General features: G+C 34.8%; 4 protein-coding genes and 1 non-coding gene across 8 annotated transcripts; all 5 read left to right on the plus strand.

The window, feature by feature from the left end:
• The first annotated feature begins 1,111 nt into the window (after positions 1 to 1,111).
• Positions 1,112 to 5,123, plus strand: LOC130992052 (protein DOUBLE-STRAND BREAK FORMATION). Of its 3 annotated transcripts, none has more exons than XM_057916518.1 (6): positions 1,112 to 1,205; positions 1,306 to 1,513; positions 1,986 to 2,129; positions 2,882 to 3,014; positions 3,855 to 4,029; positions 4,816 to 5,123. In XM_057916518.1, exons 1-5 carry the CDS (start codon positions 1,141 to 1,143, stop codon positions 4,025 to 4,027), a joined length of 723 nt encoding a protein of 240 aa, XP_057772501.1. In that variant the 5' UTR covers positions 1,112 to 1,140; the 3' UTR covers positions 4,028 to 4,029; positions 4,816 to 5,123. The 3 variants fall into 3 exon arrangements, with proteins under 3 accessions (XP_057772501.1, XP_057772503.1, XP_057772502.1); XM_057916519.1 differs by having other exon boundaries at positions 1,120 to 1,236; XM_057916520.1 differs by lacking the exon at positions 3,855 to 4,029.
• A 4,476-nt stretch (positions 5,124 to 9,599) lies between these two features.
• LOC130992054 (LOB domain-containing protein 12) lies at positions 9,600 to 10,639 on the plus strand. The gene is made up of 2 exons (XM_057916521.1): positions 9,600 to 10,035; positions 10,137 to 10,639. Exons 1-2 carry the CDS (start codon positions 9,877 to 9,879, stop codon positions 10,488 to 10,490), a joined length of 513 nt encoding a protein of 170 aa, XP_057772504.1. The 5' UTR covers positions 9,600 to 9,876; the 3' UTR covers positions 10,491 to 10,639.
• Positions 10,640 to 18,162: 7,523 nt separating this feature from the next.
• On the plus strand, positions 18,163 to 21,830 carry LOC130992055 (DNA-directed RNA polymerase II subunit RPB7). Of its 2 annotated transcripts, XM_057916522.1 has the most exons (8): positions 18,195 to 18,554; positions 19,464 to 19,505; positions 19,592 to 19,736; positions 19,827 to 19,992; positions 20,083 to 20,133; positions 20,853 to 20,918; positions 21,037 to 21,105; positions 21,518 to 21,830. In XM_057916522.1, exons 3-8 carry the CDS (start codon positions 19,621 to 19,623, stop codon positions 21,581 to 21,583), a joined length of 534 nt encoding a protein of 177 aa, XP_057772505.1. In that variant the 5' UTR covers positions 18,195 to 18,554; positions 19,464 to 19,505; positions 19,592 to 19,620; the 3' UTR covers positions 21,584 to 21,830. The 2 variants fall into 2 exon arrangements, with proteins under 2 accessions (XP_057772506.1, XP_057772505.1); XM_057916523.1 differs by lacking the exon at positions 19,464 to 19,505 and having other exon boundaries at positions 18,163 to 18,554.
• A 1,579-nt stretch (positions 21,831 to 23,409) lies between these two features.
• LOC130992056 (uncharacterized) lies at positions 23,410 to 25,532 on the plus strand. The gene is made up of 2 exons (XM_057916525.1): positions 23,410 to 24,449; positions 25,230 to 25,532. The coding sequence occupies exons 1-2, from the start codon at positions 23,682 to 23,684 to the stop codon at positions 25,431 to 25,433; spliced, it is 972 nt and encodes a 323-aa protein (XP_057772508.1). The 5' UTR covers positions 23,410 to 23,681; the 3' UTR covers positions 25,434 to 25,532.
• Positions 25,533 to 25,635: 103 nt separating this feature from the next.
• On the plus strand, positions 25,636 to 25,706 carry TRNAG-GCC (transfer RNA glycine (anticodon GCC)). The gene has a single exon. It is a non-coding gene; the product is annotated as a tRNA-Gly (tRNA).
• Positions 25,707 to 27,994: the final 2,288 nt, after the last annotated feature.

The following is a 27,994-nucleotide window of genomic DNA, read 5'->3' on the forward strand; positions in this document are numbered from 1 at the left end:
GTGTGCTTCTGTTGTTACTGCTACTCTGATTATTGTAATTATCTCAATATATATATATATATATATATATATATATAGCAATCATCATTAGTCATCAGTATCATCTCGTCGTCGTCGTTGTGTGTTTCTAAATTCATCGTCGGAATCAACCTCTGGAGCCAAAAACATCTCTGCAAATAGTTAAAAGGGAATTGCGGAAAAGGGTGTGCCCAAGAATCTCACTTCTTCTCTGATGAAGAAACAAAGCAATGACACGAATGGTGAGAGAAAAGGGACGAATGATTTGATTAAATCTTTGATGAATTATGATTTCTTTTATGGGGGGCTATGAACGGATAAGTGGGGGAAGGGAGGCAATGAATTCTTCAATATGAAAATGAGGGTTATGAAATTGAAGTGATAATTAATTTAAAGTTTAATAAAATTTGGGGCTATAAAATATATGGTAGAATAGTGAATCCTTAACTAATTGTTATTAATATTTTAAAAGAGAGGCTATAAGGACTAAAATGGGGGCTATGAATAGAACCACCCTTCGTGGGACGGATAGAGTATTAGTATTTTTTATTTTTTATTAAAATGCATTGTCTACTTTGTTCTACTCGGGCCTTTTTAAAATATTTAATCTTTTCGGGCTTTCTCTATGCCTTTATTTCCGACTATTCATTTGTTCTTTTTTATCCTCCCAATAGTGTCAGTTTATTTGTCTGAACTTTTTTTTAATAAAATGAAAAGCATCAACCAAGAAAATATCACCACAATCAATTATGATTGTGAGATTTTTTAAACCATCCAACTTTATAAAAATATGTATCAAATCTATCCATTTTTCATTTGCTGCATCTTATATTCATCTCTAAAAATATATTTTTTCTTTCTAACAAAAAAAATTATCTCTCTAATTTATAAGCTCAATTATTTAAATATTTTGATAATTTATAAACTCTTAAAAAACTACAACTATAATATTTTAAAACATTTTATAAGCTCTTTAAAATAAACTCACTCAAACACTTTATTGGGCCCAAAAGCAACCGAGTAGATGATCAATTGGCTAGTTCATGTATATTGGATTATTGACCGCGTGAGGCCTATATAAATTGACGCCATTCAAAACTCCAACCGCCAATATCTTAGGAAATGACGCACCCAGCTTCAGTCGCCCAGGAAATTTCCCTCTTTCGCTCTCGGATTCAAAATCGATGGTTGGAATGATCGTATATTTATGGAATATATGTACGATGTAACTCGTCATCCTTAATCTAATCGAAGGCTAGCGTTTGAAATCTGATAATTTTGTCTCAGGATTGATGATGTGACCATTCGAGTTCTCGAATCGATTTTAGTTTCCAAAGATGTGCAGTCATCGATTGAATTCAAATCGGTTTTGAAACTGTTCATGAGAGATGAATCTCTTCTTATATTTGGTGAAATCGCGGAAGAATCAGTCGAGATTAAGCTTACATGTGCTGAGTTTCTGGTTCGTGTTTTTGCTATGATTGGCGACGTCGAGGTATTAGATCTAATCACTGTTTCTATTGTTTAATTCTTCTGATTAAAGACATATTGCTCTGAGAATTCACCTGTGATCGGACAATTCTCGCTCGAAATTAGAAATTATTGGATTATTGATATTTACTGTAGACTGAGGAAATTTGTAGTAATATTTACACTTTCTGTTTTCGTATTCAAGTCCAAGTGTCCAACTCTCTTCTAAAGTACTTGGCAATGCTTATGCTTCTGTAACTAGGAAATTCTCGATCGCTGTTAGGAACAAGTTCTACAATTCTTTTTCATCCAAAGAGAGTATTGTGTGTACGTGCCATTCTAATTGTTGCCTTGATTCACCTAAATTCGTTGTCAATAATAGACTGTTCTGATAAAAAGATCCTCAGAAATTCATAATCACAAAAGATATTAGTTTGGACTCTTGACCGGTATCATGATTCTTTCCCTTTGGGATTGAGCAATCGGAATTTTGTCAGAGTTGCTTGGCCTTGAGATATGAAGCATTGGTTCTGCGAGACGAGATGGCTGCTGTACACCCTGAGCTTCAAGTCACTTGTAAAGAATGGCTCACCTTTGCTGAGCATTCACTTGAAAATGGATTCCATTCCATTGCAAACCAGGTAAATTTTGAAATTCCAGTGACGATTGATTTGGATATTCCACTTGTATCATGTTGGTTGTCTTTAGATCTCCTAGGCAGATATGGATAAAACAAATCTCAGTCATCCTCCAATCAAAGTTTCTACGGCTGACTTTGAACCAGATCCATTATTAAGATAAATTGTTTGTATATTTGGATGTGTTTGTGTTCGGCAGTTCTACTTTATATATAATGAATGATATTCTATGTATCAGTCTGAAACAAGTGCTGTACTTATTGAAATAATCTTCAGGAGTTAATAACACGACATACATCTTATACAGCTGGATATTTGGGTTATATGGTTATTGTGCTAATCTGAATTGATGCCAAGCAACTACTGCACAAGTTTATTAGTAATGATTCGCAACAGAATTATGTTTCAGCTCTAGTGTCTCCTTGAACTAAAAACCTAACCAAGATTATCGTTTTCAATCTGGGAACTCGTATCAATATTGTACAGGAGAAAAACAATGTTTTCAATCTGGGAACTTGTATCAATATTGTACAGCTATAAGCTCTTTATCTCTAAGTGAAGCCAATTATTGATAATGAAGTTTGCAGTTCGAGGTTTGCTGATTGCATCTTCTTCTTCTAGCTGGATATGTTTTTACAGTGATCCTGTATACTTTTCTCAAGTCATATTGCATTGATCGAGTGGATCAACATTGGTATAACTGGGATTGACTGCTACTACTAATAGTAGTTTCTTTTATTACTTTCTTATTGAAGGCATGTGAAAAGGCACGTATGTGCTCAGGTGCAATTCACCTGGAATCAGATGACTTCCTCCATGATGTGCATGTTATGGAAAAAATCGATAGGTTGAAGGATAGTGCTTTGCTCAAAATTTCTTCACAATCTGGTATGTATTTGATCCCCTGGTTCCTGAAAACCGCACTATTTTTTTTTCATTTTTCTTTTTAAATTTTCAAGCTGTTTTGCTAGTGATTTGATGCACGATCATGGTAAAATAACAAGAGGTAACACAAACGACTACTGCAGTTCAATTTATGCAGGTCAATTATACGGTCCGATTGATATGCATGCATATCTGTCTTTAGCCTTAAAGATAACTGATAGTATTAAAATATTGAAAGATATCATGTACTTTCCTTGGTATGAGAGGTGGGAGCATGGTCCTGGTCAAGAAAGAATTAGTACTGAAAAATTTATAGGAAGAACCGAAGAAGATAAGAATGTGCATATTCTGGTAGTGACTCCTGATTGAGGGAAGTTTCTGAAGTAAGGATACCAAAAATACGGATTTGAAAGTCTTGATATCTTAGAATTTAGTTTTCGCAAAATGCTATAGTTTCTCAAATTGGAAAATACATTCTTGAGGGTCATATCACTCCTGGAGCTTACCTGAAACATTCAACTTATTGTTTCATTTTGGATTGGGCGAAACTAGACTAGTCACACATTAAAATCATAGGGATGAGCATTAGCAACAGAGCACAGGTTGCAATTATAATTTTTTTCAGATTTACACTTGTCTACCTCTTAGATTACTGTGCATAGATGGGTTTCATCAAAATGTTGCAGAATTTTATACTTCTCTACCTCAATAAAATTAGTGTGTACAATTCTATTGTGGCGATTCTTCCCTAAAATTACACTTTAGTTGACTATTTAGCTGGTTTAGCTACCTGACATCTATGTTATCTTCTCTGCTTGTTGTCTTGATGTTTGTAATGAATAGTCCAGGCACAGGCTAAAGCATACTCAAAGCAGAAAAAAGTTAAGGAGAGTACACAACAGTTAGTTATCTCTACTGAAACACAAAAAGGAAGCTCTCTGTTTAGAAGTGGGATCAAAAAGCATAATTTGCGGAAATTGCATGAATATCGATGCCTTAGAATGTTATCCGGATGAAGGCAAGTTGAACCTTGAGGCCCCTTGTACCCCATCCCCTTCTCATTTGGTCAGTTTTTTCTTGATTAATTTGGAGTATGGGCTTCTACATTGATTATGGATAGGCCACATAGAACCCTTAGAAAAACTCTATATTAACAGAAAAAGTGCCTCTTTTAGATCCACTGCTTATCATGGAAAAATAAGACAGTTATACGATTAACGGATCAACTTAGTATCTATAGTTACTTTCTTCACGTGGCTTTCATCACACACCTAAATAATTCTCCAACTGAAATTTAGATTATGCCTTTGTCCTCATCTAAGTTATTGTTAGTTAGCGCCTTAGCAACGTGCCATTTAAGTAGTTTTCAGACAAGCAATATCACATGAACGAGGCATCATTACTAGCAGTTTTCAACTACCAGATCATATGACAGCTCAAAATTGTTGTCCATATTTATAAATCTGGATGACCTTGATAAGTAATCGTCTTGATTCGCTAGAAAACAGTTGGTTAAGTTGCTATTTCAATGGATTATTGTCATACACTTGCTAGCCACTTTAACTAGTTTGCAGAAGAGGCAGGCTGAATATTTTATCCTACAACTTGGGAAAAAGATCCTCTGCTGTGCGCTACACCATGCTGTGCACCAAAACAAGAGAGAAATACGTGAAATGAAAAAGAAATGCGTAAGCTAGTTTTGGTGCACAGCAATACAGCATGGTGATGTGCACTTTAGAGGATCAGACCAGTCTGTCTGTCTTAACGCACCAACTTTTTAATATTCTGTTTGTAATTGTCACAGGGAATCTGCAATTAATTCCGAGTTGGTAATGTCACAATGCAGCTAGGCATTGGCTTGTGATGGAAGTCCACTCGGTCACGTGCCTATGCTATCCTGCTCAACTAGTTAATTTCCCTTCTTCCACTTGGGATTCTAGGTATGTGATTTAACGGTAGCGTTAAATCAAGAATGATGCATAAGAAATTATTTTAATTACTCTGCTAAAAAAAATAGCTAGCTTGAACGAAACCCATGAAGAACTAGAACCATGAGACCCTTTGGATCGACATTTGTGTTATCATGTTGCCACAATAAGATCTCATCTCATCTAAAACGACGAATATGATGAAACAATAAAATACAAACGAATATTTATTAAATGAAACTATGTTATATAAATACACAAAGAAACACAATTCTTATATGATAAGAGAATCATAAGATCTCTACACGGTAATTTTTGTTTTGACACGATAAGTCCTCACTAAAAAATGTCAGTGTCATCCCTAGCTAGAACTAAGTGTACAGTAATAGTATCATATTAGGAGCCGTTAGATCGGGTTCCCTAACCAGATCGTGCGGTGGTTGATGGTCCTTGAAGCATCTAAAAATAACATGTGGCTGGAATTCCCACCCTCAAACTCAAGAAAAATTCGAAAAATAGTGAGTAGTAAAAAGCTTTTTAAAAAAAGAGAGCACCGTTTCAAGTGTTTGAAAAACATCCACATCCCGAAAATCGAATCTTCCATATCACAAAGCGCGCATTAAATGGGTGTCGCATCGAAGGTCACCACGTTTTTTTTTATTTCCTCTAAGACGGTGAAGATGTCTGTTTTTTCCCATACTTTAATCGAAACAAAACAAGGGAAACACGCTTCCACACGCATTAAACTAAGATTACAAGGTTCTCATCCTGTCTCTCTACGCTACACACCGTCGCTCCTCCCTTTGTAGGCGCTGCTTGAAACTTGAGTTTTTTTTTGAAAATTCGAGCTAAATAGTGTGTGTATGTATGTAAATATTTCAACAAATTTGCCCCATATTTCCTTCTCCTAATTAGTCTAATCTTGACGAGTCTTTGCCCCGTCATTACTCTAAAATAAACATGGATGATTTATCAGGACCTCCACACTTCAATTTCATTATGGGACGATACTGATCTTATTACTATAAAAAGAATTGTATTAGACCGTCTCGTGCATCATATTTAAAATGATCTTACTTCATATTTAGTAGCGTATTTGTAATATTGTTGAAATTTACGATCTCACATACATTCAATTGATATTCTTTAAATTTTGTGTTCCTAGATGATTTTTGTAACTTATTTTATACCCATTTTTTTCACTTTTGAGGACAATTAGTTACACGTTCATACGTAGTATAGATATGCAGATTACGGGCTGATTATTTGTGGTACAAAATCGATCTTAGAATTTGATTAGTATGAATGCTATTATCAAGAATGGCTGGCATAGTTGGTAAGATACATATTGTGTATTATTATTTTCATTATTAGAATTTATTTGATCCTACTCTTTAATATAATGGAATGCGAATAAAGCAAAATTAGTTCACATAATAGAAATTATCAAGGACTTTTAGATATTTCAAAATTTCAATTAATTTATCTTAATAAACGATGGATTGGGCTATATTATTTTTATTTATCTAGACTAATTCTCAAAACTAAATGTCCCTAAAAGGAAACGAATTGAATATAAAGTGTATACGGTCAAAAACAAAAATATCCTTCTTAAACGAATGAATAATTTTGTGATTTATAGTATTCGTCGATTAGATTACTTAATCTTTAGTCCCAATTGAATAGTTATTTTTTAATTCCCCCGTTCTACGCTACTAACATTTCTTTCAACTAGCAATAAAGGGTGTCATAGAGAATGAATAAATTATAGGTCAGTATATAATTAATGTATAATTGAAAATATAATGTAGAGATTATATTTAAAAACTGTCAAGAAAAGAGGTCGGGAAGGAGAGCTGTTTTCCTCGGAATGGCAGATTAGAAGCTTGGAATCATGTGATGAGCATTAAATACGAGGCTGAGGGAATCCATTTTAATTTAGAAGTAGAGTTTTCAGAATACCCCCCTCGTGATCATACACTACCACAAGATGATGACAATTTCAATTAATGATCACCAATAATTTCATTTACTTATTACTACTTAACATATTATTTATTATTATCATTTCATGTACTATACCATATATTAAAAAAATGTTCTGCGATAGTGTATGTTTTGAATCGATTCAAAGATCTTATATGTAAGACCACCTCTCTCTCTCTCTCTCTCTCTCTCTCTCAATATATATATATATAGGTATTAATTAGGGGTTGCTGTAGCTTATTATATATACATAAAAGATTCTAAGTGATTGTGGCACAATATTTTCAGAATACAATTTCTATTATTATTTTTCTTCCCTGGCTTGCAAATTAGTTGAATAACAACGGCATATATTTATTTTATCATAGGGAACAAAGAAAATGAAAAACAACAGTCATGACTATAGTTAGATTTCATTATAGCTTAATCCATGTGATCAATCACTGGTATATTAGTTTTCTGCATTAATGTATGGTCTCTTTGTTTGAAAGTTTGTACTAGTCTTAGATTTCAGTCTCATGTCGGATATATTAAATTCATCATTTATTGTTATTTGATTATATGTGTGAGCGTAGAGTGAATGCATATGTTTTTCATCGTGCTGCTTCACTAATTTATTATTATGCCCTTCATTTACAACCCCGAGCTTATTAATTCACGAATAAATTCATGTGTACAATATATTCCATCATTATTATTAGATTTAATATATAAATTTAAATTTGCTAATGATAACACCGACACTATAAACTTATTATGATGCACGAATAGCAATATTCTGATTGATTTTGTATATATCATGTTATTAAGTACTATAACTTAATTTACCTTCCAAATCTGGATATCTGTTAAATGAAATTACTATATTTTTTCCATTAATAATGGTGAAAAGGGCAAGGTCATTTCTATATTTAGAAAAATTATTTATTTCTCTACTTACGAAAAAACGCACGATTTGTTTGTTTACGTAAATTATTATTATTATTGTTATAATACTAATAACACGATCGAGCATTAATTATAAATCAATGTTATATATTTATCCCTTTGCTAATTACTTGTAAAAGTGGAAGACTAGAATACGAATCTCAAAGCCTACATCCTTCAATTTAATAAATAAATAAAATTACATAATTGTTTCAGGTATACTTAATTAGTCATACATTTTTCAGAATTTCACTTTATTAATTGTTATTTTATTACCTAAGAAAAATTGGTATTTTATTAGGAGAATTTTGTGTGAGACCGTCTCACCATTAGGTGGGTCAAACTCAAGCCCATCCAAGCAATATCTTAGTAACATCCACTACAAAAGAAAAAATTCATTAGTGACATGAAACTTGATACGTAGCTATTATTTGTGTCATAAAAATTAGTGATATTTGACGATGTAGCTAATCACTATAATTATTTTTAAACTTTACTAATTTTTATGACACGAATATTAGTTACAAAGCCCCACATCACTAATAGAAACTTTTTTTGTAGTGATATTTGTAATTATAAATATGATATTAGATATGGATTAAAATCAATAATCTTGACCCACCTTGAATCAAATCTTGATACGCCACCCGATGAGACGACGGTCTCACACAATTTTTTGTGTATATTTCTTAATAACACTAGCTATAACAAAATCAAGAAAATTAAAGTGAATAGAAAAATGTTTTTGATAACAAAAAAAGAAAAAAGAAAAAGACGAAAATCCATAATTAGTTGTGTTTGATGTGAATTGAATGCCCTCCCAACAAACATTCACGTCGAACCCATCTCTCCCTCGGTCCGGTGACCGGTCTTCCCTCGTTTCATGCTACTCATAATGTGCTAAACCCTAACCCTACTTCTTCTCACCAATTTATTGCTTTTGTCTTTCCCTAATCTTTAAACAATTATTGTTCCCAATTCCAATTCATTTTGTTTTTCTTTGTTCTCCCCATCAAGCTATTGACTAATTAATCCTGCCTATGCTTAACCAAATATAAAATAGTCCAAAGAGAAAAAAAGGAAAAAAATGCCAAAAAAAGAAAAAAGTCAATTTAGGGCAATGTGGAAAAAACCCAGCAAATTATACAATTTTGCATGGACGACTAAACTTTCTCATGGCGGTGGTCAACCTCTCATGATCTAACCGATGTCACATCTTTAAAATGACTAAGATGCCCATGATGGAGAGATAACATGTTGTCTTTTACCATATTTTTCGAGGGATAATTCACGACCATTAAGTTGAAGATCTTCGAACGTCTTAAATTAATATTCACTAATTAATCCATATATATATGGCATGAAATTAAAAAAATTTATAAGTCACACCCATTTAATTTCTTGAAAACTCATGTGATTAGTTATGTTATCGGTATATAACACTATTATTTAACATATTTTAATCTCATATATATATATATATATAGTGTCATCAATTTATATGAAATAGAAGATCCCATTGCCATAAATTGGTTCAATACACTCACCATATATATCTTATTCGTTTTAAGCAACTACTATTTCAACTCCCATGTACAATTCTTGTCGTAGACAATAAAGAACAAATTAAAATTAAATTATAAAAAAATATCAAGTAGCAAGCTATTTAATTAATTATGTAATTTTAAATGTTATAGCTCGGTTGTTAGATATTGCCACATGACCATACATATATGGAAGGAGCTGTGACATTCAATCTTCCCTAGCATGTAGTACTCAACCAATCTTTTATTATCTTGAAAAAATTCACATATATAGATTTGAAAAAGATAAACACACACATATATTTTAATCAGGATCCATTTCCATGGTGGACTATAACACCACCACCACCACCATTTATAAATACCTTTCCCCCATCTCACAACCTTCCTTACTATACCACTTAAAACTCTTTTCTATACCTCAAGAAAACCTTAAAAAAAAATTCCATCAAAAAATTTCATCACTACACAAATCCAAAAATGGGAGGAGGAACTTCACCCTGTGCCTCCTGCAAACTGCTCCGACGACGCTGCGCAAAAGACTGTGTCTTCTCCCCTTATTTCCCCCCAGATGATCCTCACAAGTTCGCCATTGTTCACAAGGTTTTTGGTGCTAGCAATGTGAGCAAGATGCTGCAGGTTCGATGACTTTTCTTGTTAAATTAAAACACTTATATATTTTGAGGGTTTTATGTATAAATACATGGAGTAATTATTTTTTGGGTACACTATATGTGCAGGAGCTTCCATTTCATCAAAGAGGAGATGCAGTGAGCAGCTTAGTGTATGAAGCTAATGCTAGGATGAGGGACCCTGTGTACGGCTGCGTGGGCGCGATTTCGTATTTGCAGAATCAAGTTTCGCAGCTGCAGATGCAGCTAGCAGTGGCTCAAGCAGAGATACTTTGCATTCAGATGCAGCAAGAGCAGCAGCAGCAGCAGCCACCATTCATGCCTAATAACAATGATAGTGCTCAAGATGAGAAGTCCCTTGTTAATTTTAGTAGCCTCCAACAATACCTTAGCTTTGCTTCAACTAGTTCTACCAATAATGTGATGCAAGATCCTCTCAAGAGAGAGTCCCTTTGGACTTAATTAATTAGCTAGGGTTAATGTTTTCCTAATTAATTTGGTACGTATTTTGTTTCATCAGCACGTATTTTAGAGGGAACTAGCTAGCTTTTGTGTGTATTAGTTTTGAACATCTAACTAGCTTAATTAATTATAATCAAAGTTTCCTCTCCCTTGCTACTTCTCAATATTCTCAACTACTACTTTTGACTTTTCCCCTCCCCCTTAATTAATTAATTTCCTTGTGTGGTGAATATGCGTATTTGTGTTTTGGAAATAATTAAGATGATAGTATAATTAAGTGACGGCATGGTCTTCCTTCAAAAATGCAACTCCCACATGGGCTTGTGTAATTAATAGTATAGAGTTTCGAAGAGTAGCTTCGATATTTGTTGGGTCTTGCTTAGAAAACACATTCCCTTAAACTGAGGAATTTTTATGTTTGATTTGTATGCAGGCTTCTGTGCTCAGACATTTAATTCGTACAAAATTTGAAATACACTTTGAGTATGAATGAAGGAAATGTGTGTGCGTGTAGACATATATATGCTATATTATATTGCTATATATATGCGTGAACTAATTAATTAAGATTCTAAGCCAACTCCCAAAAAAATAACAGAAAAAAGTCGAAGAAATCTAGTATTTAATATCGCTATGTATATATATATATATATGTTGAAAATCCTAGGCATAATCTAATTTAGTCAAATACACATAAAAAACTTACTTATTGCGATGTAATAATAAATAATATGATTTTTTTTATTGTAAAATAAATAATATGACATTACTTCATACTCTAATTAAAACGGTACATGGTAGTAGTATTTTTTTTTTCATCGTTCACTTGCTAATTTACATTAACCTTTGGAATTTGGAATTTGCATGTCAATTCGAAAGACTCTCATATTCAGCAGCTTGGTTGAATTTAAGAGCTGTCGGTGACAATTTTACTTCCATCGTACATTAGTAATTTAGTATATATTTATCAATAAATCTATGATTTATGGAGTACTTAAATAAGTATACTTTAATTAATTTGAGCAAGTGTTCTTAAATAAGTAGAATAAATGCTGACAAGTTCATTGATTACACTATAATTAACGTACAAACAAACCCCCTCCTCATGTTAAAATAAACAAAAACAAACTTTTACAAGCTTAAAGGTACGTGGATATTTTCATCCTTTGCGTTTCATCTGGCTTTTGGGGAAAAAAAGAAAGTAAAAGGTTTCATTATTCTGAAATATATGCTCAATATTATTGATGGGAATTGGAGATGTCACGTCCTAACTTTTAAGCAAATATATGGTTTTCTTGAAAACTCTAGTTTACACTTGTGGGAACAATAGTACTAATATATTAAAACACTACATTTCAAATTGACATAAACATCTTTTGACATAAAGTCATAAACCATCTCACAAAAAATAAATAAAAAACACCTTTTGAGCGAAGTTTTATATAGCAATGAATCACGGAAAATTTAAATTTGACAATGTTCGACCCATTAATTCGTCGTCAAATAAGCCTGTGTGAGGACCAGTTGGCCAATGAGACAGGCTTCTGATAAAAATAAGACCCCATTAACTCATAATTGTGCAATGGTAATTTTTTTTTTTTAACTCTTCAAATATATCTATCGATCAATTCCCTTTCAACGTAAATTTAATATTTTTATCTTTTCAAAATACATCATTAAATCACATTCATAGATAGTTGCGTAATTGCTCTGAAAATTATTGTTTTTTTAAAAATCACTATAATAAATATTATGATAAATCTCTTAATTTATACTCCTTTCATCCACAAAAATTGATGTCTTATTATTACTTTCATTTGTCCACCAAAATTGTGATCTTTCCTTTTTTTTCTCTTCACTTTATGCACATCTAGCAACTATTTATTAAAAATGTGACGTCCGGGGACGAAGTGCGGAGTGATCGCCGGTGCAAAAGACACACGTACAATGAACGGCTTCGATTAAGACTTTCAAGCGGAAGGGCGCAGGGATGAACCAGAATACACCCGAACGAGAGGGATTCCGAGAATATGTTGGAATACGACGACATATTCAAGGAGAGCTTAAAGAATTTGATTAGACTACTTATACCAACAAGATGCATTTTCTTTTCTGGTGCCCACATGAAAGAAACTCCAAGGTTAAGCGTGTTTGACTTGGAGCAATTTCAGGATGGGTGACCCCCTAAAAAAGTTTCTCGGGGAGCGTGCGAGTGAGGACAAAACACGCTAAAAAAGACTCGTGTTGGTCTGTGGGGACAATCATCAAGTCTGGAGCCGGACTGTTACAAAAAGTTGTGCCCTTCATATCTCACTACATTTTTTTGGAATGAGGAAGTAGTTTATTACTCCCTTCGTCCCAATTAGCTTGAGTAGTATTCATCTTTGAGTCGTTCGAAATTGAGTTATTTCCTTATATGAAAAAAAAATAGGAAAAATAAGGGAATGTTAATCGTTAAATCCTTTAACTAATTGAATTGGGCATATTTATTCTGCCATTTTATCTCTCTCACATCTAATTTCTTAAATATCAGATAGCGAAACTAAGGATTAACCCAGATTTTTTTGAAATTTTTGAAACAATTTTTTTGTAGAATTTTCAGAAATTTTCACAGATGAACCTTTTTTTGAATCGGAATTATGAACTAAAATCGATGAATTGTCATCGGAAAAGAACAAACTCACGTCTTAGCCCGATTTTTCCATAAACGACGTTAGTTGTTGAATCAAGTTTGAATCTCAACAAATAAATAAATAAAATTAACCCAAAATTTTATTTATTTTGAAACGATTTTTTTGTAGAATTTTTAGAAATTTTCATAGATGAACCTTTTTTTGAATCGGAATTATGAACTAAATTCGGTGAATTGCAATAGGGAACAAACTTACGTCTTAGCCCGATTTCTCACATACGGCGTCAGTTGTTGAATCGGGTTTGAATCTCAACAACAAAATAAATAAAAATAGAAAAATAATATATAAATTTAAGTGTTTCGATCATAATGACATCCACAGGAGATTGCCGGAGTTTTTCACTACATTTGGCGAGTGATTACATTTTACAAGATTTAGAGAGTCTCTCTAAAGAGAATGCCCCTAAGTTTAATAATGAAAGTACGTCATACTTATAAGCATCAAAGCGAACCTAGCATTTGGCCCCATTAACTCGAGCAATTAAGTCCAAGCCTTATTACAATAATCTACGTCTTAGAGTTGAGTTGTCAGAGCTGGTGCTTGACATAGATAGAATGTCAAGACCAAAGCAAAGCTGAGCTGCCAAGGCGGGAGCAGGATTGAACTGACAAGACTGAAGCAGAGCTGTGAAGATAACTTCCGATGTCACGTGAAACTTATTTCCCGAATGATCCACCCTTTTCTACGTCTTTATTAATAAAGCCATCTACGTCTTTTTTTTTTCTTTTTTCTTTTTTTCTGAGGAAACGGGTTTGAATCTTATGTTTTGAGAAGTCAGACACACTTCTATTACTTCTTACTTTTTTTTTAATGCTGACGTGTAATAGCTACATGGAACTTGGCCGGAACATGTCAAATACCGGTCGGCGGATTATTTTTGCGGGCCACAAATAAGAAAAAAATAAAACGATGAGTATTGTTTTGTAAATATGCTTAGGGTGGGATATATTTGAAAAAACGCCTAAACGATGGGCCAAAAAGTGATATTTACCCTACTTTGTTTGTGATTTATGCTTGAAAGTGTTCTTGTAAAGTCTATATAGTGTGATTTAGATAAAGATTCAGTGTCATTTATATTACTCCCTCCGTCCCACCGAAAGTGGTGCACTTCTTTTGGGCACGGGATTTAAGGAGAATAAGATTGTAGTGTAAAGGTGTGTAAATGTGTGTGGGGCCACATTGTTTGTAATGTAAAATTATTACTAAACAAGGAAATGCACCACTTTTGGTGGGACAGCCCAAAAAGGAATACGCACCACTTTCGGTGGGACGGATGGAGTAACATAATAGTGTTATTTATAAAACATGTATGCATTGGGGGACAACTCTTGATTTAAGAGGTTGTATGATTTAAGAATAAAGTGATGTACTGGATACAACAAAGATTTCTTTTATGCTGGCATTTTATCCTCACAGAGAAGTGAAAGCACGAATAGTTCTTTGGGATTCAATACAAAAAAGACAATAGACATCATTGAGTTCTATTCCATTTTTCAGGAGATAGTAAAAAATGGAGGCTGGGGAAACCAAATGATGAATTCCAGTACTCAAAGTTGCATCCTATATCATCCTTATTCATGGTTGAAATTTTGAAGCATGCGTCTGAGATATACACACTGAAACTCAATTTTGCCAGACACACTGCCGAGCCTAAACAGTAAATAACGGCGGGACTTGCCTCTACATCGGGCCTTAGTGTTAATTAAACTTAGCTACCAAATGAACGAAAGACACAGAAGAAATAAATAATTTGGGCTAATCTAACCTACCAAACAGACCCTTAGTAATATTTTTATTAGTTTATTAACTAGGGGATATAATAAGAAAAAATGAGTATGAACAATGTAATTTGGGCTAATCTAACCTACCAAACGGATCCTTAGTTAATTCACAATGTTCCTCCACCAGAACCGATCACCTACCCACCGTGGGCAAGCATAATGTGCCCACCACTGATGTGGCAATTTTAATTTGGAAAGAGAATTAACATATCTTACTCTAATTAAAATTATCTTACTCTAATTAAGATTGCCACATCAATGGTGGGCACATTATGCTTGCCCACGGTGGGTAGGTGATCGATTTTGTGTTCCTCCACTTTTTATTGATTGTTTTTTTAAATAAAACAAGACTAAGTATCCCAATAAACATTAAAAATATCATGATTTGTTTCATTTTTAAGTTATTTAATCTTGCAATGGATATGAATGAAAATGAAATAAATTATTCAAGTGAATGAATGATCATGATTTTTTTTCTTCTGTTTATTAAATTAAATCCACATCAACTATTTCTAAGTGAAGTTGCACAAAATTAATCTTTTGATCCTACCTAAAAATATGTATACTGATTGATTTCAATATTTTAATAATTTTCTCCATACCACATGCAATTGTGAAATTTAAATTAACTTATTGAAAGCTAAAATACAACATAGTCGATACTGATAAAATAATTGAATGCGGGGATCTTATTTTTATAAATTGGTGCGTGGTTTTTTCACCATCATGGGTAATTTCTTCTTTTAATGTAATGGTGTGTTGGAAATTGTAGCTTTCAGTGATATGATTTTATTTGACCATCAAAAACAATATAGATAGAGTTTTTTTTTTGTTTTTTGAAAAAAACTTCATGGCCCGATGGATAAGTTAGAAATCCAAAAGTTTAGAGTTGTGATCAACAATTTCTAGTCCCAAAAAAGAAGTTTAAATGGCGCATAAGCGAATAGTCTGACAACTCAATATGAGTGGATTGTTCTGATTGACAATCTCATTAATAATCATTGCAAATAAATGATAAAATAAAGGAATTACAATATTATCACAATATCTCAATATTATAATTATAGACCATAAATTTGTACTATAATTTTAAAATATTGATGTATGATACGAATAGTATAACTATTGAAGCATAACAATCCAATGTCAAAGAAATCTAATAGGAATAAATAATTGTTTTAAAGAAAACCTTAATTTAATAAAAAAAAATCACATTAAAGACTTTAAATTACATTAAATCTCATTTAGTCCTATATAACTATTTTAAAATTACATTAAATCAATTTTAAAATAATTAATTAACAAATTAAATTTGGTAGAGACGACGAATTGGATATCAGTTATACCTGATACGGACTCAATTCTCAAAAAAATTATTACTTGTCGGTATAAAGAGTATTATTTTTATAGGGATATCGGGTATTGCGTATCGGGTATGATGAGGAGTAAACTATGCATCAATGTTGTGCAATTAACATGAAATATTTATTCTATATTATTATTATTTCAAATATTTTGTGCAGCGTTGATTTGACAGGGCTGACCTTATCAATCGAGAATTATCTTGGCAGCTCAACGACTCAACTCCAAGCTCAAGACTCATGTAATAAGGGCTTAGGCCCAATTATTTAAATTAATGGGCCTTAGGGGTCAAATGGGCCCAAGTGCCCTAGTTTTACTCTTAAGGCTATAAATATAACATTTTATTACTATTAGTTTAGGGGACTTTCAATTCATTTCTCACAATGTAAAATGTAAACACACAAAGTATAGTGAAACACCCAAAACCCTACCCGTGAATGTAGATCTAACGATCGAACCACGTAAATCCTCGAGTCGTTTATCGTTTTATAGTTAGATGTTGATTTTTGATTCATCAGGGTATATCCAATTTTATTTTCTTATTTTTATAGTTAATTTATTAATTAAAGAAAAAAAATAGAATAGAAATATAAAATTAGAAATTAAAAGCTGAACAATTTTTTTTTTATTACGGGATATAAAAATAGGTATCAGGTGATGTTGAACCAATAATAAGGTACCCGATTATCAAAAAATCGAAATTAAAGAAGAGTTTTGTAGTGTTATCAGGTATCGGTATCACATATAATCGGCCCTAAAAAAGGTATCACATATAATCAAATTATTAATTTAATTTAAAATAAAAAGTAATATTAGTTTGAATATTAATTAATTTAATCCAATGTCACAAACTTTTATATAAAAAATAAAAAAAATATGCTTGCATTTTTGTATCAAAATTTAATTGCAAATAAAAAGTATATAAATCGTTGTGGACTTTACAAGTAAATTATTTTTAATAAAATAAATAATTAAAATACAATTTATTAGAGCATCTCCACCGCGGGGGGGGGGGGGGGGGGGGGGAATGGAGGGTCAATCCGGGTCGCCAAGGTGGTGGCCGCGCTGGAGTGGCGCCCTGATTCGAAGCCGTGTCTTGGAGGAGACCCGGGGCGAACGCGCCCCATTAGAAAAAAAAAATCGAAATTCGATTTTTTTGAAATATTGAGTCGTTTGAATTTTTTTTTTTAATTCGACCGTTGGCTTTCAACAGTATTGTGAGATTTTAATAATTTTTTTTTTCACTTTACCTATATATATCCCAACTTAATTCAAATAATTTTATTACCTACAAATCATCTCCCCATATATCCCAACTTAATTCCAATCCTTCAAGCTTGTTGGGCAATCGTCAAAGGCCCATCGCGTCTTTGGAGCAAGGAGGAAATGAGCGACATCATGTTCACGTGCATCATTTTGCACAACATGATCATCGAAGACGAAGGCAAGCACGCAACACAGTGGGAAGAAGACGCCGACGAATCTTCGAGTAGCGCCGCATCTCAACCTCGTGCCGGTGCTCCGTCGGATTTTCGTGCATTTGTTGCACGACAAGCATCCATGCGAGACGCGGAGATGCATGCTCGCCTCACTTTGGACTTGAAGGAGCACATTTGATCTCGTTTTGGTTCGATTGAGCCCTAAGAAATTATTGTAATTTTTATTTTTTTTATTGTATTTAAATTATTGTAATGTAGAATTTTAATTTTAATAAAATATAAATTTTAAAAATAAAGATGTAGAAACATGAATTTTGTAGAAATTGAGATCTAAGCACCCATCTAAGACACAATGCATAAGAGAGATGTGTGTCAACAATGCATTGGAGATGCTATTAGTACTATTAGAAAAACAGAAAAAATTAGGTTTCTGATTTCTCTTCTCACCACCGTTCGCTCTCTCTCTCTCTCTCTCTCTCTCTCTCCGCCCTCTTCCTTTTCACTCTCTCTGCAGCCGCCGGTCGCTGCCGCCCCCGCCTCCTCCGGTCGCCCGTGGCCACGGCCTCACCGCCTCGGACATCTCTGTTAAGCGCTGCGATTTGCAAGCGCCAAGCAGGCAGCACAGCAGCAGTGAGCCGCCCAGCCCTCGCCCCGCCCTGTCTCCTTCGATTGACAGCTGCAGTGAGACTGCGCAGCGCCGCCCTCACCTATTCTTTCCCGCGCCCCGCCTCCTTTGGCCTCGGTGCCTCCATCCGGCTACTCCGCTGCAGCAGCCGTTTCCAACAAAAGGTAAGATGGTAGGCTATTTGGGTGTTTTAGAAGTTATTTTAGATCCACCACCATTTAAATTATTTACCGTAAACATTAACTTAATTTCCTTATTATGTTTCAGAAGCTTCAGGTTGAGAAATGATATATATATGTATATATATTGCTGTAGAATCTGTATAAATGAAGTGATATTTGGCCAACAAATTCGAGACTTGCTTTATTTTTCTTGGAGCCAAAGTATTGATATTCATTGCTTTAATTCATGGATAATGTTAACAATGGGTATTAGCTAAAATTTAGCCAATTTTCAGATTACACATTGGTTAAAAGATGGGTTCGTTTTGGCGGGAAAATGGATTGGTGTGGACGTATTGAGCTTTTATATGTGTATATAGATAATCTACCGTGTTGTGGATAATTTTGGATGTGAACGTGTCTTGTTGCTTTTTCAGAGGACGATGCCATTATACATAAATGTAGGCAAGCTCAACTATGCATTTTTATTTCTTTTGGCTTTATAGAGCTCATATGTTGGTATCAATATGATTATAGTGAATGGGTTGGAAAGAGACAAAGACTATAGGTGTGTCACAAGCCCACCCACTGAGCTTGATCTGTCAGAACTGCTGGAGCCTTTTGAAATTATGTGATTTTCGTTGATAGGAGGAGAAAAAGTAAATCCCACCACCCATAGTTATAAGTTTGGAGATGGAAGCAATCAAAAAATGACTCATGAATTTTTTTAGTACTTAGTTTTCCACCTTTTGATGAAAGTAAAACCAGGTGAATTTGGTAGACATCTTGCTAAGAATCAACCAAGGTGTTGGAATAGCAAAATACATTTTCTCCTATCCAAAACACTACCATCGTTAAATACATGAAGTGGCTTGTTTTGAACTTTGAAATGCGTGATATAATTCTTTTTAGTATGCGAATTGGGAAAGGATGTAGTGGAGGCTTTTTTAAGAAGTAAGTTCCAACTTCCAAGTTGCATGATTAATTTTTTGGAGTTTAAATTATTCAATAAGATACTTGAAGATACTATTGCTTATCAGAACATAAGTTCAACAAGGGGAGAAAAGAGATGTTTTTCCACATGGTATTGGAGAGAAACATGCAACTACACCCTCGTCACTTTGGCCGTGATCTCCGGGATAAGCTTGTAGCCAAACTCATGAAAGATGTTGAAGGCACTTGCAGGTTACTGAATCGTGATTCTACATTCACATTTTCTTTTAAAATTGATATGGAAAGAGAGGTAATCACGGTTCATCTGTTGTGTTGTTACAGTGGTCACCATGGGTTTGTTATTGCAATAACTGGGATTGAAAGTGTCGGGAAAGGTCGGATTCGTGATGGGACCGGATTTGTTGTTTTTCCGGTTAAGTACCAGTGTGTTGTATTTCGACCTTTTAAGGGAGAGATTTTGGAAGCTGTTGTTACAATGGTTAACAAGGTAATATTTGTGATTGTTGTACCATTTTGATGTTATGCTGTATGTTTATGCATTTCTTCTAATGCATAAGCTTTGCTCTAATTTTTTCAGATGGGATTTTTCGCTGAGGCAGGTCCTGTCCAAATCTTCGTGTCCAATCATGTTAGTGGTTTTATTTTAGCCTTCTTATCATCATCATCATCATCATCATCATCATCATCATCATCACTACTTTACATTGCTTAAGATGATATCATCTTGTACTAGTTTATTGGCATTGTTGAATATAGTTCAATTTAAATATGAGCAGTAGCAACAAAAAGAGTCGGCATATTGGAAATCATACTTCTCAGGGACAAGACTGTCGGTTTATTGGGGGATTTCACCCCTCATGGACAAGATCTTCTATCCAGTTTCATGATATATATATATATATATATATATATATATATATATATATTTCTCTTTTTTTCTCTTAATACATCACATTCTCAAGGACATTAGTAATTTCTGTGATTCAATGATCCTTACCGGTATATATGCTTCTCCTATAGCAAGAAGTTTTTGTGGGCTTTGCTTTTATTGAACTAACTCACCAACATATTTTTTTGCTCGTAATATTTTTCATGTAAGGTTTTCCTTTTTTCAAGCATTCCTGAATGTTGGCATTCAATCATCAAAACATTTGATCTCAGGTTGTACTATGAACTGGAGGATTTAGAGTCGATTGAAGTTGTAACCAAAAAAAAAAAAAGTTTTTTGGATTCTCTATGCGATGAGATTGAAGTCCATGACTTTTATTTTAAACTATTTTTGGTCTGATTTGAGTTGATATCAAATCCATCTTGTATTGAATAATTTGAAATCCTTTTTCTCTGTAGTTGATACCTGATGATATGGAATTCCAACCTGGTGATATCCCAAATTACACTACTTCTGATGGATCTGTATGTCGTCCTTCCTCCTTTGTCTTTTTTATTTTTTTCCTGTCACGAGAATGTGTCTGTTGATCTTCTATCATTGTAATCAGTAAGCCCTTTCATTGTTTCTTCAAATCATTGACAGGTCAAAGTACAGAAAGAAAGTGAAGTTAGGCTGAAGATAATTGGAACTCGAGTTGATGCTACTGAAATTGTACGCCCTCTGTTTTTTTATTAGCACCTGAGAGAGTACTTTTAAACTTTGTTGTGTTTCATTTTTCTTGGTTGTGTCGGAACTTTGATAGCTTATATTTGTCAACATTCTTTATTACTTGTGCAGTTAAGTCCAAGTAACATTCTTGGTTGGTTAAGTCTTACTCAAATGATAGCATATGTTTGTAAAATTTTCTGCACTAAAATAAAAGCTGTTCTGCTTCCTCTTGTTTCCTGAATCTACATAATAAATCTATGTAATTCTCAGCAGTGCCCAGTTTTTATGAATGGTTTCTCTTTGATTGAAAGTTGAAATTGTTTGTTTGGAGTTGTAGAGTTTTTGATTGATGTTATGTCTTTTCCGGGTCTACCTGAGGCGCCACAAGCTTTGATATTTTGGTTTGTTTTTGCAGTTCTGCATCGGCACCATAAAAGATGACTTTCTTGGTGTGATCAGTGATCCGGGCGCAACCTCATGATGTGTCGTGTAGGCCGGGAAACTCGACTCCATCTGCATTTTTTTCTCCAAATTTCGTACTCCGTCTGCTTTGTACTGTTACAGCTGAATTGTTGGAGTGTATCTCCCGAAAATTTGCCTTAATAGTTGAGTGATGAGTATGATCGTTTTATGTTTATGGAACATGGTGTCAAGATTGTGAAATGTAAAATTGTAATGCTTTTGTATTCATTTTCTCTTGATATTTCTAAGAATTTCCTTACTGCAAATTATATTTTAAAATCTACCTTTAAACTTGGTTGTTGGCAGCTAACGTAAGAGACTTGCCGAAATGGGAAACTATTGACGGTGTATGAAAATCAGTTGTCCAACTAAATGTGCTGCATATAGATATGCAGCATATTTAGTTGGACAACTGATTTTCTAACAAACATTTGAATATGGTTTCAAGGGATACCAAGCAGTGCGATCTCCTGTGTGTGAACAATTAGGTCTTTGGTTCAAATCCCATACATTTGAATATTAATACTCCATGAAGAAGTCCGAAAGGACATCTACCAATGGAATATGGCATCTTTTTGTCTATGTAAGTGGATTTTGATAGCCTAACAGTCTATTAGCTCAAACTCAATAGATCTTGATCCCAAGGATATAATAGGCTTTACTCAAATCCTTCACCATGAAGGAAATTTACAACTAGTCTTTCATGGATTGCATCATGAGTACAATAATTTTCATTTTCAATATGTCATACATAAATGATGATGAAAATTGTGTTCTCATTCTTGTGTTTCCTATAAACACAATACTTTCTTTACTTTTGACCAAAATCAAACGATTTGATTTCTTTGTCAAACATTTGTTCCATATTCTAGAAGCTTGTTTTAGTTCATAACAACAAGTAACATCTCAATGGACTTGACTTTTGCAATTGGCGAAAAGATTTCATCATAATCAATGCTCTCGCACTGACTATAATCTTTTGCCACTAACCTTGCCTTGCAGGTTTGCACATTATCATTAGCATCAATTAGGTATTACCCCAAATGATAACTTATTTATGGTCTAACCGGTCCATTCAGATTTTATGGCTTCTTGCCACTTCTAAGAATCTATGACTATCATAGTTTCGCATAGGTTCTAAGTTCATCACCAATTCCAAATTCTTTATCATCTTGATCCTAGATCAATAGATACATTCTTTAGTTGGTTTACGTTCTTTAGAACTTATACGACGTTGCATTTGTGCAGGCTCTTCGTTATTCTGAACTTGAAGAACTTGAGGAAGTTGATCCGCTATATCATGATGAAGGATCTTCGACATCCAATGTCATATCTCATCAAATGGATATTACCCCAGATGATGACTCAGTTAAGGTCTAACCAATCCATTTTAGATTTTATGGCTTTTTGCCACTTCTAAGAATATATGACCATCATGGAACCTATGACTATCATAGTTTCGCATAGGTTTTAAGTTCATCACCAATTCCAAATTCTTTATCATCTTGATCCTAGATCAATAGATACATTCTTTAGTTGGTTTACGTTCTTTAGAACTTATACGACGTTGCATTTGTGCAGGCTCTTCGTTATTCTGAACTTGAAGAACTTGAGGAAGTTGATCCGCTATATCATGATGAAGGATCTTCGACATCCAATGTAACATAGTCGAGCTTAATAATTGGGACTGGGTGAAAATTTTATCTAAAAAGATATAGAACCCAATCCAACTGTAAATTCTGAATTGTTTAAACAAGTGACGCACTAAAGCATGAATTATCAAGTGAAATCCAAAGTCGACTAGCTCAAAATTATGTGGAACCTAACAAAGTTGTAATCCAATTCAAAATTTAATAAAACCAACCCAAACGAAAAATATGGGCCCGACCCAGACCCGCCAAGTCTTGAATTAGAGAACCGCCATATGATATCATACCTTCATACCAGAGTTGGAATCTTCTACTCCTCTCAGCTTATGGTCTTCTCCCTTATCACGCCTCTGCTCGCTGCTTATAAATTATCCAAACCGCTAAACCCTTGTATGGCGACACCCTCAATTCGATCTCCGATCAACACCCGATCTCCGATTAATACTCTCCGCTTCCATTCCACCATCGATGGCCGCCGACACCTCCGCTGAACTCCAGAAAAGCAACATAATTTCGACGCCGGAGTACCAGCCAGATGTTTCCGCGGCGGCGGCGCACGACGGGCTGAAATTCTGGCAGTTCATGATTGCCGGCTCCGTCGCCGGCATGGCGGAGCACATGGCGATGTTCCCGGTCGACACGATCAAAACGCAGATGCAAGCCCTAAGTTCCTGCCCGATCAAATCCGCCACGGTCAATCAGGCGGTCCGATCCATCCTGAAATCCGACGGAGCCCGCGGCCTCTACCGCGGCATCGCCGCCATGGGGATCGGCGCCGGCCCCGCGCACGCCGTCTACTTCTCCGTCTACGAGGCGTGCAAGAGGAGTTTCTCCGGCGGGAACCCTAACAACTCGGCCGCGCACGCCGCTGCGGGGGTGTGCGCCACCGTGGCGAGCGACGCGGTGCTGACGCCGATGGATGTGGTGAAGCAGAGGCTCCAGCTGCGGGGCACTCCGTACGGCGGGGTGTGGGATTGCATGAGGAGGGTGACGAGGGAGGAAGGAATTAGGGCGTTTTTCGCCTCTTACAGGACTACTGTGGTGATGAATGCGCCTTTCACGGCGGTGCATTTTGCGACGTACGAGGCGGCCAAGAGAGCGTTGATGGAGGTGTCACCGGAGAACGCGGCTGATGAGAGGTTCTTGGTTCATGCTACGGCTGGAGCGGCGGCGGGGGCTTTGGCTGCTGTTGTGACGACGCCGCTAGATGTGGTTAAGACTCAATTGCAGTGTCAGGTACTTAATTGGTCAATTAGCTGTTTACAATTTTCATTATGAATTGAATATTTAGGTTCATAGAAGCTGCCTTTTTGGTCGGAAAATATGAATGATGGAAAAGGGATGATGTTAATTCATTTTACAGAAGAAAGTTGTATTCTTTATGATGCAATCCTTGAATTCTGATTGAATATGATCTTGAATTGGGTATGAGCTTTTATTTTCATTTTTATGCCATAGTGCGGTGAGCTTGTGATTTTATGGTTGAATATGGTCTTGAATTCTATCAATTTAGTATTATGCGGTTGTCTTTTGTTTCTTTCAAGTAAGATATTTGATCTCATTTGCAGAGTGGAAAGATTGAATAGTAGGAAACGTCTTTCCAAAGAAGAATTACAAAGAAGTTTGATTGACTAGTTTGAGATCTTAGCGAAATCCTAACGCATTATGAAAAAAACACAAATATATAGAACTTGAGTCCCTGTTAAAATGAGTTAGAGTTGGGTCCTATGTTTTTTGAATTGGGTAAAAGTTGTAAGTGTAGCAGAGGGCAAGAGTGTATTGCTGTTTTGAGCAGCAAGACTAGTTGCAGAGTTGGTAATGTGGGGTGTGAATGCACTTCCAAGATGATATCCAGGCTCAAATGTGAGAAGTTGGTAGTTTAAGTCGACTTGTTTAATCTTTTCATCCATTGCACTTAATTATTCGTTCTAGTTGTGTTTGCATCTTTGAAGAATGGAAGTATGTATTTTGCATTTCAACTTGGGTTGTTCTGAATGAGTTGAGTTATGTTGGCAGGGTGTATGTGGATGCGATAGATTCGTGAGTGGTTCAATCGAAGATGTGTGTCGAACAATAGTGAAGAAAGATGGGTACAGAGGGCTAATGAGGGGATGGATGCCGAGGATGCTCTTCCATGCTCCAGCTGCCGCAATTTGCTGGTCTACATATGAAGCTGCCAAAACCTTCTTCCAACAAAACAACCAAGATAGGTTGTTATAGATACTCAAATTTTCTCCATTTAATTTTCCGCGCCTAATGTACATAACATACACCAAGAGATATTATTTATAGTCAATAACAACAGTTTATAGGTTTCAACTATTGTGACTTTCAGGACTGTCGTCTGAGCTCTATTGTTCCTTAGAAGTGAAAAGCAACTATTCTATTCATAAGAAAAGTTATGTATTAAATTTAACAAGAAGCACCAGTGGTCTAGTGGTAGAATAGTACCCTGCCACGGTACAGACCCGGGTTCGATTCCCGGCTGGTGCATTTTCTTTTTCCAATTCTATTCTTTTGTTTTTTTTTTAATTATTTTTAATAATATAATACTCATTTATACTCTGAAATTGCCAAAATAAACCTCTTATTACCACTGAAATTAAATTACTATTCCCTTCGTCCGGCCGAGCTTGAGTCGTATTCCTTTTTGGGCTGTCCAATCAAGCTTGAGTCGTTTCCTTCTTTGATAAATATTAGAAAAGTTAATATCCTAATTAAAGCTACTAATTTCATCCTTATTTAGTTATTTTCCAACCAATTTTCACTTTATCTCACTCAAACAAAAAACTAATTAATGATTAATTCAGATTTAATTATTTAAATTTTATATTAAAAAATAGTTTAAAATAATTGATTATATAAATAACTAGTTAGCAACAAATTTACAAACATACTTAAATAATAGTTCATTAATTCTCGCGCCCAAAAGAAACGTCTCAATCCAATAGTATTTTTGATATAAATGTCATATCATTAAAAATAATTTAAAAAAAGGAAAATAAAATAAAATTCCCCAATTTCCCCAACACTATCCCGGCGGCCTTCTTCCTGCCGCCAGATCTCATCTGTGTATGATTTAACTTTCTTGAAAATTCACTGACTGTTGCAATGGTGTATGGTACTATGGTTTACCACCATTGTCATTCTCTACAAGACATACAAGTTCCTCCCTCCGTCTACATATATAATTAATTCGAATGACCAGAAAATTTTCCCCCTTCGTCAAAAAAAAGGAAAAGAAATTTTTGTATATATGCGCACTATTATAAACTAGAGAGAAACGAGAGAAAAGAGAAGAGAATATGTAATGAGCGTATTCAATATGAGGGCCAAAGGCCTTTGTTTATATAAGTAGGAAGCTAGGGTTTTAGGGAGATTTCTTGGTCAACACACATAAGATATATCTTATAGATATATTTACAACACTTCCCCTTGATTGACCAATCCCTAAAACAAAAGTTGTTGCCTCATTAAAACCTTGCTAGGAAAACCCAATGGGACAAAACCTAGTCGAAGGAAAAAGAGTACAACTGCTTCCCCTGAACTTGAGATCATAGAAGATCTTTGAGTCGACGTATGCCGATTTCATGTACCAACTTTCTGAATGTCGATGTTGGTAATGCCTTGGTGAATAAGTCCGCCAGATTATCACTTGAGCGAATTTGTTGAACGTCGATATCGCCATTCTTTTGAAGGTCGTGTGTGTAGAAGAGCTTGGGAGAAATATGCTTCGTCCAATCGCCTTTGATGTATCCTTCCTTGAGTTGCGCGATGCAAGCAATATTGTCTTCATATAAAATGATTGGTTTGGCCTTTGATGAAGCTAACCCGCACGACTCTTGGATATGACTCGTCACATTTCTCAACCATACACATTTCTCGACTTGTTTCGTGGATTGCAATGATTTCAGAACGATTTGAGGATGTTGCAGTCAAGGTTTGCTTCACAGATTTTCATGATGTAGCAGTTCCACCACATGTGAAACGTATCTAGTTTGTGACTTAGCTTCATGTGGATCGGATAAAAATCCTGCATCCGAGTACCCCACTAGAGTATTATCAAATTTTTCTTGATAATATAATTCAAGGTCAATGGTACCCCTTTAGATAATGTAGAATGTGCTTAACACCATTCCAATGTCTCAAAGTGGGTACAACGCTAAATCTTGCTAGAAGATTGACAGAAAAGTTATAACTGGTCTAGTATTATTAGCCAGATAAGTCAACGCTCCAATTGCACTTAGATATGGTACTTTAGGACCATGTATTGTTTCACCCTCTTCAATTGGTCGAAATGGATATTTCTTAGTATCAATAGATCTAACGACCATTGGTGATGAATGTGCATTATCCATGTAAAAGCGTTTTAATACTTTTTCTGTATATGTGGATTGATGGATAAACGTTCCTCCACTGATACGTTCTATTTGCAAACCAAGACAAAACTTTGTCTTTCCCAAATCTTTCATCTCAATTCTTTCTTCAAATATTCAGCAGTTTTATTGAGCTCTTCAGGAGTCCCAATTAAATTTAAATCCTCAACATAAACTGCTATGATTGCAAATCCACTTTCTGTTTTCTTAATGAAAACACAAGGGCGGATATCTTTATTTTTGTATCCTCTTTCAAAAGATACTCGTTCAGTCTATTGTACCACATACGACTAGACTGTTTCAGCCCATACAACGATTTTTGCAGTTTAATTGAATACATGCTTTTGGGTTTTGACTGCAATCCTTCAGGCATTTGTTAAATCCTTCAGGAATTTTCATATATAT

The sequence above is a fragment of the Salvia miltiorrhiza genome, chromosome 7 (genome assembly GCF_028751815.1).
Source record: "Salvia miltiorrhiza cultivar Shanhuang (shh) chromosome 7, IMPLAD_Smil_shh, whole genome shotgun sequence".
NCBI lineage: Eukaryota > Viridiplantae > Streptophyta > Magnoliopsida > Lamiales > Lamiaceae > Salvia > Salvia miltiorrhiza.

Excerpts from the sequence above, each read along its gene's own strand:
- LOC130992052 (XM_057916518.1), top strand. The coding sequence starts at position 1,141 with ATGACGCACCCAGCTTCAGTCGCCCAGGAAATTTCCCTCTTTCGCTCT. Across the intron at positions 1,206-1,305 it reads TCTCGGATTCAAAATCGATG|GATTGATGATGTGACCATTC; the intron begins GTTGGAATGATC and ends ATTTTGTCTCAG. Across the intron at positions 3,015-3,854 it reads CAAAATTTCTTCACAATCTG|TCCAGGCACAGGCTAAAGCA; the intron begins GTATGTATTTGA and ends TGTAATGAATAG.
- LOC130992054 (XM_057916521.1), top strand. The coding sequence starts at position 9,877 with ATGGGAGGAGGAACTTCACCCTGTGCCTCCTGCAAACTGCTCCGACGA. Across the intron at positions 10,036-10,136 it reads ATGTGAGCAAGATGCTGCAG|GAGCTTCCATTTCATCAAAG; the intron begins GTTCGATGACTT and ends CTATATGTGCAG.
- LOC130992055 (XM_057916523.1), top strand. The coding sequence starts at position 19,621 with ATGTTTTTCCACATGGTATTGGAGAGAAACATGCAACTACACCCTCGT. Across the intron at positions 19,737-19,826 it reads GATGTTGAAGGCACTTGCAG|TGGTCACCATGGGTTTGTTA; the intron begins GTTACTGAATCG and ends GTGTTGTTACAG. Across the intron at positions 20,919-21,036 it reads ACACTACTTCTGATGGATCT|GTCAAAGTACAGAAAGAAAG; the intron begins GTATGTCGTCCT and ends AATCATTGACAG.
- LOC130992056 (XM_057916525.1), top strand. The coding sequence starts at position 23,682 with ATGGCCGCCGACACCTCCGCTGAACTCCAGAAAAGCAACATAATTTCG. Across the intron at positions 24,450-25,229 it reads AGACTCAATTGCAGTGTCAG|GGTGTATGTGGATGCGATAG; the intron begins GTACTTAATTGG and ends TTATGTTGGCAG.